Genomic DNA, 14,563 nt, shown 5'->3' with positions numbered 1-14,563 from the left:
TACCGAAATTCGGAGTCAGTGGCCTCAACTTTAAGTTCGTCATAATAATCCACAGGCACAGTGCGAAATATTTTCGTGCCAGTGAGATAAAAAACTGTCCGTAGTATCGAGTATATTGCTACCGCTAGTTCATCTATTGAAGCAGAGCCAAATCAATCTCTCACACGTCGTTCTCAAGCATTGGGCATCTTTGTGAAGTCGTTGTGGTGAATTTTACGAAAAGATATTGGCCTACATTCCTACAAGATCAAATTCACGCAACAACTGAAGTCGCTTGACCACCGGAATCGCCGTTTGTTCGTGAACTGGGCTGAGCAACAACTTGAAAATGATCCGGATTTTCATCAAAAGTCATCTTCAGCGAACAGGCTTATTGCTGGCTGAATGGCTTCGTCAATAATAATAGTTATTGGTCAGGCAGTAAAACAAACGTACTCCATGAATCACCATTGCATCCCGAAAAAATTACGGTTTGTTGCGGTTTATGGGCCGGCGGCGTTATTGGGACGTACTTCTTCCGCGGTGATCATGACCGGCACGTTACTGTGAAAGGGAATCGCTACCGCTCATTAATAACCAAATATTTTTGGCCCGAATGGAGTGATATGGACTTGGATAATATGTGATACCACCAGCTACACAACGAATGCCACAATCGGTTTATTGAAAACTAAGTTTGGAGAACTTGTGATCTTACGAAATGGCTCAGTCAATTGTTCACCTCTTACTGTGGGACTACGCCAAATCTACGGTCTATGCCAAGAAGCCAACGATGACAGATGAACTTCGAATATCGAACGTGAAAGCATACAAAGCATAAACAACATAGCAATGTATTAAAAGCATTATTCCTGGTTTCATAACCGTAGACTAGAAACATGAGCAACCCTTGTGTAAGATGCGGTAGCCAACCTGTGTGGAGCCTGGGGCCACGGCTAAAAGAAATGAAGTTTCAGTCTGGTTTCCCATACCGGCACAAAATGACACAAAAATCTCTTTTTGGTTACACCCAAAAATTAGTTATTTAATTTTACTTAAATTTTCCAATTATAGAAACAAAAACATTGTTAAATTTTCTTTAATTTATTTGCGCCTCAACGATTTAACTTAAATCCACAGAAACTTAATACTAAAATAAGCAAAGGCAATTTGCAACACACCCACCGCCCCATCTTTTGTTTCACGCACGCATCAGCATGTCCTCCGCCGTCTCGCACGACATCGCCGCACGCCTCAGCACACGCATCTTCGAGTAAACGATATCCCAGTCAACGAAACCGCCAACAATGTGACGCACATTTCGTTCGGTGTCATCGTAGCCCGTGCGACCGTGCAGCATGCGTAGATTGTTGAAGGACAACACGTCGCCCGGTTCCGTTTTAAAGGTGACCGATTGCTCATGAGCGATGCGTACGAATGTGGCGTTAGCCTCGTACCACGGCACCACCTTATCGACATCGATGCTGAAGTGGCTGTCACGTTGAGGTACGCTGTGATTGATGCGCGTATATTTGCCATCTGCATCCAAGCTATAACAACAACAAGAGCAAATAAGTGGAGAGTAATATAAGTCGCGTGTGTGATGGCAAAAGGGCAAAGTAGCTGGAGAATTGTATTACGTTTTAAGGAAGAACGGTTGTTATGCAATTATGGTAATTGGCGAGTATCTCAATGATGACTCGCTGCGGATCAGCGAAGATTCATTGGCAATGAGTTATCGTCTGCTTGACTTACTTAATAACTGGCGCGCGCCACATATTATGGAAGAACTTATCAGCATCCATGCCGATGTCACACCAATTGACAAGTGTCTGTGCGAGCGTTTCGAAATGCTGAGGGTGATTGACGCGCAACTGATCGGCAATGTTGAAGGTATCCACTAGCTGATTCCAACCGCCTTTGGAACGCGATTGCTCGAGTGTGTGCAGCAGCGTGACACTGGGTTTATACTCATAGTACGGCAGATCGGTGTGCAATGGCAGTGGCTCAGAGAGGTAGGAGTAATTCTTGGCACCTGGGCGTGAGCGTACGCTGAATTCCTCACTGAGAGTTATGAAATCACCATTATGGCAATAGAAATGTTTTGATCATTGAGAAGTTTTATGTGGAAGTTATAGTTACCCATAAGTTGTTTTGCGTATAAAACCGATTCGATTGGCTAATGACTTTACCACGCCGATATCCAATGGTGAGTTCTTGAGCATGGCGATTCCGTGCACAGCCAAGGTCTGCAGCCATTCCATGAGCACTATTGGGGAAGGAATTAATGGAAAGAGTTTCATTAAATATCTTTAAATAACTACAGCATTAGCTTATTTTCATATGCTTATTATCCATTGCACTACTTTTGACGCGAAAGTATTTTGGAGGGGTTTCGATCTTGAAAACTTCTGAAAATCTTTTACCTTCAATCAAACCACAATGTGCAGACTTCAAGATAGCAATCGCAAAGGTATCTGCTGGAACATAAACGAACAGTTTGAGGATCTCGCGTATGCGGACAATATTTGTTTATTGTCAGTGAAGCACTCCGACATGCAACCAAAACTTAAGGATCTATGCGCCGAGTGGGGTAGAGTTAAACCAATTAACATCGACAAAACAAAATCAGAACAAGTAAGGAAGGGCTAAGTTCGGCTGTCACCGAACATTTTATACTCTCGCATGATAAAGTGATAATCGAGATTTCAGGCGTGGTTGTGAACCGATTTCACCCATATTTGGTACATGTCATCAGGGTGTTAAGAAAATATYATATACCGAATTTYATTGAAATCGGTTGAGTACTTCCTGAGATATGGTTTTTGGTCCWTAAGTGGGCGACGCCATGCCCCTGTCTCTTATACACATCTAGATGTGTATAAGAGACAGGTATATGGAAATGCCTAAAAGAAACGACTCTATACAGTTTGGTTGACATTGCTATAGTAGTTTTCCAGATATAAGTTAGTAGGGGCCGGGCCACGCTTACTTTTCCAAAAAAATTACGTCCAAATATGCCAAATTTCATTTTAATATCTTTATTTACGGCTTAGTTATGACATTTTATAGGTTTTCGGTTTCCGCCATTTTGTGGGCGTGGCAGTGGGCCGATTTTGCCCATGTTCGAACTTAACCTTCTTATGGAGACAAAAAATACGTGTACCGAGTTTCATCATGATATCTCAATTTTTACTCAATTTACAGCTTGCACGGACGGACGGACAGACGGACGGACGGACAGACAGACATCCGAATTTCAATTCTGCTCGTCACCCTGATCACTTAGGTATATATAACCCTATATCTGACTCTTTTAGTTTTAGGACTTACAAACAACCGTTATATGAACAAAACTATAATACTCTCTTTAGCAACTTTGTTGCGAGAGCATAATTAACTCTTAAAGCAACGTGTACAGTTGCTGGGGTACGCCGATGACATCGATATCATTGGCCATAGAAACCGCGCCGTTAGTTGGACAAAAAAGCGAAAGCAAATGGGTCTGCTAGGGAACGAGGGCAAAACGAAATATCTCCTGTCATCTAACAAATAGTCCTTGTTACAGTCATAACTTCGAAGTCGTAGTTAGTTTCGTCTATCTTGGCACCAGCATCAACACAAATAACAATGTCAGCCTCGAAATCCAAAGCAGAATAACTCTTGCCAACAGGTGCTACTTTAGACTGAGAGGGAAATTGAAAAGTAAGGTCCTCTCTCGAAGAAGCAAGACTAAACTGGATAAGTCACTTATCATCCCCGTCCTGCGGTCTACGCCAATAAAGTAGAAGAAGAAAGTAATGATCACTATGCAACAAAACAAACAAATTGATAGTGTCGGAGACTTTAACTACCTAGAAATATTATATAAAATAATCGCAGAAAATAGTACAGGAGAAGTTATTTCAGCCAAAAATTAATAATATGACTTCGGAAAAATTAAGAGCTTTGTTAACAGATGCCCAAAATCATCAGCAACGACAATCTAAATAAAAAATGCAATTTGGAACCCCTGGACAACTCAATAAATTTGCGAAGTGGGGATGAAAGTTTGCTGGCAAGTAAGGGTGGCCGCTCTTAGATACCGTGGAGGAAATTCCTACAAAAAAGCATCGATGAATGTCAGCATCGGCTTAGGGATAGCACTTTATAGTTGTTGGCAATGCCAAATTCGAAAGAAAGTCTTTTACTTGTACACTCCAATCGTGGATCGATCTGAATTGGGAATGCAAAACTTCGCCAGCCAGCTCTATCTCTTCTGAGATAACCCCAGTTGTACATGGCAAGTTCAAGCAGGTTCCTATTTATTATTTCCTTTCATTAGATGCGTGGAAGGAGCTTTCGCTGCAGCCTCCTCTTTTCTGCTTATGAAATCGAGTAATCAGCGAGGGCTTTTCAATTGATCTATTACCTATACCAGGTAAGGTAAGGTTAAATTACTCATCTAGAGAGATCATATATGGACTGCAAACCTATACCAAGCTTCATTAAAATATTCCAATTTCTACTCAAGTTATCGCTTGCACGGATAAACTGACAAACAGACGAAATTCAATTCCTCTAGCGGACCTGATCTGCTACCTCGATTGATTTCCAGTTTCATAAACAACAGTTAGGTAAAAAAAAAATAGTATACACTATAGCAACACATTATCAGAGCATAAATAAGTCTAGATCTAGACAATGGAAAAATCTCAAAGCATCTGAAACAATTACTCCCACTCACCTGCATCACTGCGCATCACATCCCAGTAATCAAACTTCTTCAATACCTTAACAAAATCATCCTTGCCCCAATGTTTCGACTGCGGTCGATACCACTCACTTAAGTATTGCTCACGAGTTTTAAGCGAAAAGTCACGATCTTTCAACCATTTCAGCGGAAAGCTCGAGCAATGTTCATCGGACCAAAGAATATTTACCAGCTGACGTGGTTCGTCCACCTAGCGAATAGTGCCACAACATTTTTATTAAAATTGTACCAACACAATTTTCTCACAAAACACTAACCGTTACTTGCCGAACTTTCACTTTCGTATCGAAATTATTCCAACGTAACGGCTTGCGACTCAGCGAATCGCGATGGAAACACTGCGCACACTGGCAATTGTCACGCAACCAAATGCTAGGAAATATCATTGAATTCGGCTGCTGTAGTTGCTCCTTGATCAGCAGCATTTGATCCTCTGCGCGCACTGTGGCGGTAAGGTGACGTAAGAGCGCGCCTTGTTGTTGCGGTGTGCGCGCGGTCTTAAGTAGGTTGCGCCAGCAGCGTCGCGTTAATGATGTCATCCTTTGGAACTGCTTGTTTTTCGACAAATATTTGACTACTATTTGCAGAATTATGGATGCGTGCACCAAACGCTGTAGCCTTCAATGAAATCGAAGCTAAATTTGCGCGCTGCGGGCTTATAAAGCGTCGCAAAGTGCAACGAAGTTCAGGCTTTGTTTGGCTGCGGAAATTTGTCGACTTAGCCATAATTATGTACGTAGGGTCAACCTTCGATTTAACCGGTATACTTGCATTTCTGCTGATTATTTAAAAGCAAATCTGCTGCTCTCAGTCAGCTCAGAGCTGACCGATGTTTGTTTTGTTTACGTTGAACAAAAAACAAAAACAAAAAAAAAACAATTAATTTCTGATAAGATCTGCGATAAGCCAGAATATTGCTTTCAAATGTCGCGTGTCAATTAGTGTCGGTATAAAATTTTTGATTAATTTTTTGTTATCAATTAAATACAAATTTAATTGCAAAACAATTTAAGCGCCAATTAAATAATTTGTAAGTAATATTTTCATAGTAATAAGTAGCTCTCAGGTTCTCCCAAAAACATCCGATTTGTCATAGTTTTTTTCACTCTTAGTTACTTTGCTCTCTTTGCTTAGATTGCGTTACTCACCATTTTCGTTATCTCATCTTTCAGCCGTTTAATTCCCTCGCGTTTCTAGTATAGAAGATCAGCTCATATTCTTTGCCATTCTGGGGAAACCACGTCACTCATGAAACATGAACAACAATAATTCACATGAGTGAACAAATTGTATTGCGATAAGCATACAAAATTCTGTTTACGCGCTTATAGCGTAAATTACTATGAGCAAAAAATCGTAAGACTTTGTTTATGTTTTTAAAATTCTTTTTTTTATTTTTCTGCAAAATCTTTGTTATCCCCCTCAAAGTAATTATCCTTGGCCCCAACACAGTTGTTTCAACATTTTTTCCAATTCTCGTAACAGTTGTCAAAGTCAATTTCTGGATTAGCCTTCAATACGCGCAGCGATTCACGGTTAAAGTAGGATTCTCGAAGCATTCACTTGAGTTTCGGAATAGCCAAAACTCACTCGGAGCTAAATCAGGTTGCGGCACGATATTGGTTAACAATGTGATGAAAAACTGCCGAAGAGTTGTTGGCCCTTAGATCCGGCCTCTTTTTACGAATAGCCTAGCCTCTATATAACCTTAATTTTGACTTGTTTTGTCATGGTTTTTTTGGTTCGCATCACCTCTGTAATGATATTTGGCCGATTGATCCTCTGCTTCCAGTTCGTAAGCATAGATCCAAGACTCATCGTCAGTAGTAGTACGTTTCATGAAGTTCTGGTAGTCGGAGAGCATTGTTTCATGGACGTTAACTCAACGATGTTTTGCGAAAAAATTTAGTGATTTTGGCACCAATCTGGCCTTCAATTAGGCCGAAATAATCTTTCAAAATAGTTTTTATTGATTCTTCCGATATTTCAACATTGTCAGTAAGATCTCTGACTGATAATCGTCGATTATCAGGCACCAATTCCTTTATTTTATTGACTTTATGCCAGTTGATGTTGATGACCATACTGGACGCAGTTCGTACTTGTAGCAATACAACTTTTTGAGTTTAGATATTTTTTATATTGAGAATTTTGTGTTGAAGCATTGAATTTTTGAGGGTTTGAGATTCTCCCGAAAAAACATTAGCCACAGCTTCGCCGAAGCTATAATAACCTTTAGAAGGCATTTGTTATAGCATCTATATTTATAATTGAATATAAAAAGGACCCTTGCAAATGTCTTACTAGTGCTTTCTAGCCTTGTGGCCCGATATAGAGGACCTTCAATTGTTGCACACACAAAAAATAATAAAGTCGAATAGTAAATTTATGAAGTTGTTCAAGATAGCAGTGGATTGCTCGTGTTCATTTTTGACCAAAAACAACAACGAGTTGATGATTCGGAGCAGTGTTTTTAGATGTTTAAGCTTAGTAAACCCGAGTTTATGCGTCGATATGTGACAATATATGTAACATGGCTTAATCAATTTACTCCGAAGATCAATCGATAAACATCCGAGTGGGCTGCTTAAGATGTATCCGCTCCAAAGGGAGGAAAAATATTGGATGGCAAGAGTGTGGCATATGTATTTTGAGATACGCATGGAATAATTTCTGGCCACCAGCGACTATATTCTGTTCTAGGATCGGAAATGAATGGATCTTACCCGATTCAACCCATTTTTGCAAAGAGCACAGTATCGTTAGGAAAGAATTATCTGCAAATTTATTCGGCACCTAGGGCCTTGAACAGTTTTGGTTCCATTTTGACAATTTTTTGGTTATTAAGTGACTACTTCAAAGGCACTTATTTTTCAAAGTCAGATAACGTCAGAATAATTGCTTTTTTAGTTTTTTCGATAGTGAAAGCGGAGTATATTCGGAGACCCGATCATTCCTACTGAGTTTTATTGACTTCCTGACAAAGTTGGTATAAAGAGTTCATTGCAATATAACAATAAAGCTTAATTTATATAGTCTCTCTTCACTATATAAGCTGCCGTAAAATATGGAGAGCATCTTACGTACTGGAATATGATTTAAGGCGTAGCATATCGCTATTTTCGATTTGTGATAACGAAATTTCTAACGCCAGTTATTGAGAACTCCTCCCAGTACTCTCTACATAAATACTCTGAAAAAAAGACCACTTATTTCGGCACAAAGTTAAGCCATTACAATTTAATAGGAAACGTAAATTGGCTACCCAAAATGGGATATTTTATAAATTTTTTTCAATTTTTCTTTTTTGATTTTGAAGTGAAATCTTTCATCATTAACTGGATTGGGTAATATTAGGGTATTGAAAAGCAACTCTGAATGTATATGATTTCTACTCTTCTGAATGAATTCATGACTATCCCAAAATATTTTAAATGATTCCATAAAAATGTAATTAATACTGTCTTCAAGAGTAACAAATACCGTTTTATTAAATCAAAGCACAATTTATAAAAAAAAAAGTTCACAACAACATTTATATAGAATTTGCATCTCTGAAATATTTCGAAGAAATCACACTCCATTACACTTGAATGCAATATTGTCTCTAAGATTAATTGAATGGGCAGCAGTAATCACAGCTAGGCGAACATGTATTTACATATGTGTAGGTGTGGGTGACAATTGTACCATGACTATTATGTTGCACTGTTGCTATTTTGTCTGTTGTTGGGCTTTATTGCCATTATTGTATTGTTATCGTTCTTGTTTTCCGTTTTTGCAATTTTTTCTTCCACACACTGCTCAATCAGCATTTAGCAAATTGCAAAATGTGCAAATATTTTACAAACAACAGCAACAACATGATATGTTATATTACATGCGAAGCGAATGGTAACAAATGCATGTTGCATGTTGCACTTATAGACAAATGTTGCATGCAACAATAGCCACGAAAGCGTGTGGAGGATGCATTTGAATGGCAAAGTTTGAGCTGTCGAGTGTAAAGGAGTGTGTGTGTGTGTGTGCGAGGTGGCATGTAGACGAGAAATTAAAAATGCAAAATTAATTTTTGCAATCGCAATCGATTTTGCATAATTGTCTGCCAACACACACTCGCCTATGCTCATGCAAGCACCCACCCACAGAGAAGGCTGCATGATCATACTTATGGGAAACTATAAAATAGCGAGTAAGGGAGCGCTAAGATTGAACGTAACCGAAACATTTGTAAGTAGTAGATACATAGGCATATTTGGGACCCAATATTAATAATTTTTGGTACCATTACACATTATTATCGGGAAATGAAGCCCTTTGAATGGGTTTTTGCTAAAGGTCGAAAGAACAACTAGTACGATGATGGCTGTCATGTCGCAGAGAGAAAGCAAACGGCCTACTTCGCAATATTTCGATCGACTACAACACAAGTAGTGTGGAATAGATACCGAAAGTTGAAGAGGGAAGCGAGACGAATGTGCAGGCCAAAAAAAAGCGACCCAAATGCGTAAGTATGAAGGGCTTGAGAAACTGACCAGCAGGGGCAATGGTCGAAAACCCTAAATAGAGAAGATAACAACTTCTACAATAGGGGAGAAACGCTCACTTTTTAGAAATATCTTAGCCTCATTTGCAAACCGGTTACCATGTTTCGGCCGTTAAAATTGCATTGTTTTTAAGATCAAATTTCTGCCTTCAAAGTAATATTGCGAACAAAGCACTTCTGTCAAATACAGTTACATTGTAAATGTTTCAACAATATCTGGTATTTGATATTTGGCGCGATGTTTGTGTCTTTGGATTTAACGTTCATCCAGGCTTCTTTCTTAATAACTTTGGTTAGATTCACCCATACTTTAGCAAAGTACCTTCATATATATTTCAACTGTTTGTTCTCAGTATAGACATCCTGTCAGCGCCTATCTATCTTCTCCATGAAAATGGTAGAGACTCTGCTTCTGACGACAGCTCAGTGACATTGATTGTTCAACGAAATCTATTCTCTCAATCTTTTATTGCACTGATGAGAAGAGTATATGTGTCTGAAAGGAGGCTGCCTGCCACCCGACAATTTCAATGCATGGGTTGATAACTGTAAACGATTGTTTTAGCCATGAATGCCTTTTGAAATATTCATATTTTGCCTTTTAATTTTAAATCACCGATTGATTACTTGAATGGGTATGTGTCTATGCCTGTATTTATTGCTACAATGCTCTCCATTCAATCCAAGTGTTGCTTTGTATTCCTAAGCTTTTCTAACGACTTACGCACACATCTACATCTCTAAAAAAGGCATTCTCAAAGCAAAATCACACTTCAGTGGCATCAAGAAGAATAATCCGAAATTTGAAAGAATGCAATTTATCTCCCAAAAGGCCTTTGCAAATGATTTCTTCCAAATAATAATCACAAAAAAAATTCGCACATGATTTCCAAATAGTTTTCAATATTTCCTTTTCAAACAAAAAGCAATTTTTTCTTGTGCCTTTTGCTGACTTTAGAAGTTTTAGGGTGAAAACGTCATTTGGCGGCATTTTCTTTTGAACGTTTCGTCACTAATTAACAGTAAAGGCAAGCGGAGGAGAGCAGGTGACAAAGTGTTGAATAATTTTGTCACCCAACAAATGGTTGTAATACCTAAAAATCGATATAGATGAGATTCTATAATTTGACATATGCCGTCAGATGTCTTTTGACGGCTGTCATCTCACATTCATTTGACAGCAGCTATTGTACGTCAGTTTGGCAGTTGGTGTCTTACGCCAATTTGACAGCTGTGATTGGGCGTCAAGTTTGATAGTTATCATCCGACTTATATTTGACAGTTATCATCAATGTTACAGGTGTTATCTGATTTTGACTTGACAGTTGTGATCTGAAGTATATTCGTCAGCTGTAATCTAACCACTATTTAAAAGTTGTATTCCGGTGTCTATTTGACAGCTAACATGTCTACTGAAAAAATTGGCTTCCTACGTCTAATTGAAAGATGTAATTTGACGCCTATTTGACAGGTGTCATGTGATTACCATCGTTTATATGACTGCTGATAGCTGACGAGTATTTAAACGCTGTCATTTGATGTCTTTTTGATAACTGTCATCCGACTTCTATTTGACAGCTGTCATCTGACGTTTACTTAAAAATTTGTTTCTTAAGTGTATTTGAAAGATGTCTTTTGACGTTTATTTGACAGAAGTCATCTGATTGTCATCGTTTACTTGACAGCTGTTATCTGAAGTATGTTGGACAGCTGTCATGTGATATCTATTTGAGAGTTTTCATCTGACGTCTATTCAAAAGTCGCAGTTTCATGTTTATTTGACAGCTGTCATGTCTATTTGTCTGACGTATATAGAAAAAGTTTTCATTTGACGTCTATTTGACAGCTATCACCCGACGTCTATTGAACAGTCGTCATCAAAAAAATTGGCTTCTGACATGTATTTGAAAAATGTCATTTGACGTCTAATTGACAGCAACATCTGTCGTCTAGTTAAAACTATTATATTTTACAGCTGTCATGTATTTTTAAAAGCTGTCGTTTGACGTCTACTATCAAATGCTACCAACTTTACAGGTGTCATATGACCTTTATTTAGCAGTTGTCACCTGACAGGAATTTGGCATTCGATTGAATAAGACGAAAATTTGTCAAGACATGGATTTAGACCCCAGTAACAACCCCCTAGAAATTCCAATTCGAGTTTATTATCTGAAATTGTTTTAATTTCTTTCATGTTCATTTATTTATAGGTAAATAATGCCGATAAGTTTCGCGTAAAGTCCTTTGCACCGTAGCTAGGTTGCTTCCGAAAGAGTTCTACTTATTTACAATCTAGGTGATATTCAATGTCAATTCGAATTTCATCAAAGCATTAGAAAAGCAAACAATGTCAAGTGAAAATCTTGAGTATTTTCAACTTCACGTAAGCTTAAACTTATCTAACCGAGAAAATCTATGTTAACTGTATCTGTTACGTTAACTACTTAAGTCAGTGTGCACAAGTAACACCCCATTCTAATAAGATTATATAATGCGTAATTAGGCTGGTCGCAAGGGAGCGTAGCTACCCAATCCAAGGAATATGCGACCGAGCATGAAACCACTGAAGCGCGGTCGCTGAGCCTTAGCCGCACAACCACAAACATCGAGTAGACAACAACACCAACAGCAATTGTCAGTAGCGGTAAACGAAGACAATAATAACAGCGGAAATGGCTGTGGAATGTGCCCAAAGCGGCTGGTCGCTGTGAGGGTTGTAGACATCCAACAGCGGGCTGGTGACATAAAGAAGAGCACAGGTGAAAATTAGCAAACTCAAGGCGCGTTAAATTCATGGCCAAGTATTCCATTTATACAATGAGTGGTCTGACGTTGCTTATTGTTGCTTTTGTGCGCAAATGTCAAGATTACTCATTTAAAAGTCACTGCGAAAATGCGAAGTCATTGCCTCGTTGCTTAAAGAAAGGCAAATGTGGTTTAACACGGATTAATTTAACAACTGAAGTTTTTCCTTCCCCCCGTAGCGGAAATGCAAATGCCAATTTGCGCAGCCACTGAAGTGGTCGCTTTGCTATCAATGCCATTTCTTAGCCGCACTTCCAATGCTTCAAGTAGACGCTAACAAGCGACACCATTAAATGCCGGTCCGCCAGCCACAATATTTCCGCCTAATTACGTGTTCACCTCGTTTCTACAGGAGCACATTTCACTACAGCTCCATGGTTATGGGCTTGTTTCTACTCGCATTGCCAACTGAGTGTTTAAGGTGGATTAATTGATTTCAGGGAAAATTTACTCAAACTATTTTGAACTGACTTGATTTAAGGAAATATATTCTTCTCTCTCTGATCTACCTAGTTGTGGAGGGCTTTCGGCGTTCATGCTGTAAGTTTGAGGATCTTACCAGACCATCTGCAGGTATCTGCAGAAGCTGATACTTGATTCTTGACTGTCGCGTTTTTGGGAGGTCAAGACTTAAACAATTGGAAGCGCATACCTTGAGGCATCTCATCGAAATGACGGGAGTGAAAATTAAATTGCTGGAAAAATTTGTGTTGGCTTTTCTATGGCTTCACAAAGGACTAATAAAGCAGGCAACATGCGTCATTCTTTATTCTTTTCCATCCGTTGAAAGTATTTCCCATGCAACCAACCAAAGACTTTCGGACTTTTTTAATATTTTAGATCTTTTTAAATTCCAAAGAGTAATTTATATAAATATCAACAAGAATTGAAGCTCCAAGCTAAACGGAAGGCCAACAATTGTTAAAAGATGCTAATATGGGCAAGGTTATCTCAGGTTCTGCGGATGATCCCCAAAATAGGGCGGATTGCACTTGATCCGCAATACAACTTCTTCTAAAATCAGATCTTAATTGTCAACTGCTTTGAATCCATTACAAATCTGCTTAGATTTTTAATTTCTATCCCAGCGATCTCACCTCGACGTCTGGGCCTTTGAGATCCGAGGTGCGTCAGTCAATAAGGAGATGTTGTAATATTTCAACAACGGCTTCTTCCAAACAGCTTCTACAATTGGTAAGATTTTTAGCCGTACCATATAAACACCAATAGGATAAAGGTTAGTGTGAAGCCCTACAATTATGGAAAGTCTAACCTTGCTGAGAGCGAATTACTAACGTTTGTCCAGCACCCGTCAGTTCCTGCGAACTCAGCTGTCCGGTAGTAAAATGTATGAAGACAGTGGTGCACCGACCTGTTTTTTCGATCGGCAACGATTCTTCTAAGATGCCTTTACCTTCTCATCAACCTTCTGTCAATTGTTCAGTTATGCAGCTGCCTGGATTCCCTGTGGTCTGGTAGCCGGACTAATTTTTTCTAATAGTAACTCGATGTTGTTAGTAAAGGCATTCCTAAACTGGCCTCGAACTCAAGGCTGGTTTCGCCGCAATTTGCAATTATCGATTCCCCACCGAGTTGCATTATTTTATTGCAACTATGGTCTCCGAAATTTTTCTTTTTTTTTTTTTTTTGAAACAAAATACCCCACCCTTCTTCTCTCAGACCAGTTTGCAACAACGAACCAACTACTTTGGAGATCTCGCTAAGTACGCGTTGTCATAAAGCACATTTGAGTGTCATCTACAAGTTAMTTTTGGCATGGAGTAAGACATAAGAGAAAATTACACGTGACGTACAAATGTGCCGTTGCACCGACAACTTTAACTAATTTACAGCTAGCAACTTTGAGTACCAACAAAAAACTGCTTACAAGCCAACATTAAATGACAGAGAACAAGAACACCAGAAAGTTTTAACATAACGGGGCATTATTTACTAAATTTCTCTCACCCATATACACACACATACGAATATGATACACACATGAACTGTCGGTTCGCTGTCCTTTCCACGGTCTTTGCTTCCGTCAAAGTCGCATTTACGCTTTATCTGTCTGTCCGCTCGTCTGTCGGTTGTTTCTGCATTTTTGTTGCGTGCTCTCCTTATTCAAAGTGACGCTAAATTTAGTTGTATACTACAACTACACACACACACCGACAGTCCTTTATTGTTGGACCATAACTTTCCCATCACTAATCGCCTGTTATCTTGAGTGAGTGAATACCTCACATATTTAATGTGCGCCAGTGTCTACTTACATGTGTCACTTCACGTCATTATGCAGCGCTTTGCAGCCCATACAGTAACTCAGCTCAACTCAACTCAACTCTTTTTTGTTCATTGCGCTTTCGGTGTGCGGACCGCTCACCGCTTTATGGTTGTCTGTATCAGGCGGCGAAGTGTCAACTTAACTTGTCATTCATATATGCAAAATTATGTTGATAGGACTAGATGTCCTT

General features: G+C 39.1%; 1 protein-coding gene across 1 annotated transcript; it reads right to left on the bottom strand.

Moving 5' to 3' along the window:
- Positions 1–1,098: 1,098 nt before the first annotated feature.
- Positions 1,099–5,336, bottom strand: LOC108966976 (gamma-butyrobetaine dioxygenase-like). Its single transcript, XM_018930163.1, has 5 exons — positions 4,990–5,336; positions 4,706–4,922; positions 2,122–2,248; positions 1,735–2,043; positions 1,099–1,529 (listed from the first exon to the last, which is right to left on the bottom strand). Exons 1-5 carry the CDS (start codon positions 5,269–5,271, stop codon positions 1,181–1,183), a joined length of 1,284 nt encoding a protein of 427 aa, XP_018785708.1. The 5' UTR covers positions 5,272–5,336; the 3' UTR covers positions 1,099–1,180.
- Between the last annotated feature and the right edge of the window lie 9,227 nt (positions 5,337–14,563).

Source organism: Bactrocera latifrons, unplaced genomic scaffold (genome assembly GCF_001853355.1).
Source record: "Bactrocera latifrons isolate USDA-ARS-PBARC rearing strain unplaced genomic scaffold, ASM185335v1 scaffold_172, whole genome shotgun sequence".
Lineage (NCBI taxonomy): Eukaryota > Metazoa > Arthropoda > Insecta > Diptera > Tephritidae > Bactrocera > Bactrocera latifrons.
Note: the sequence above shows the minus strand (reverse complement) of the source record. Positions and strands in the feature narration are given on the sequence as shown.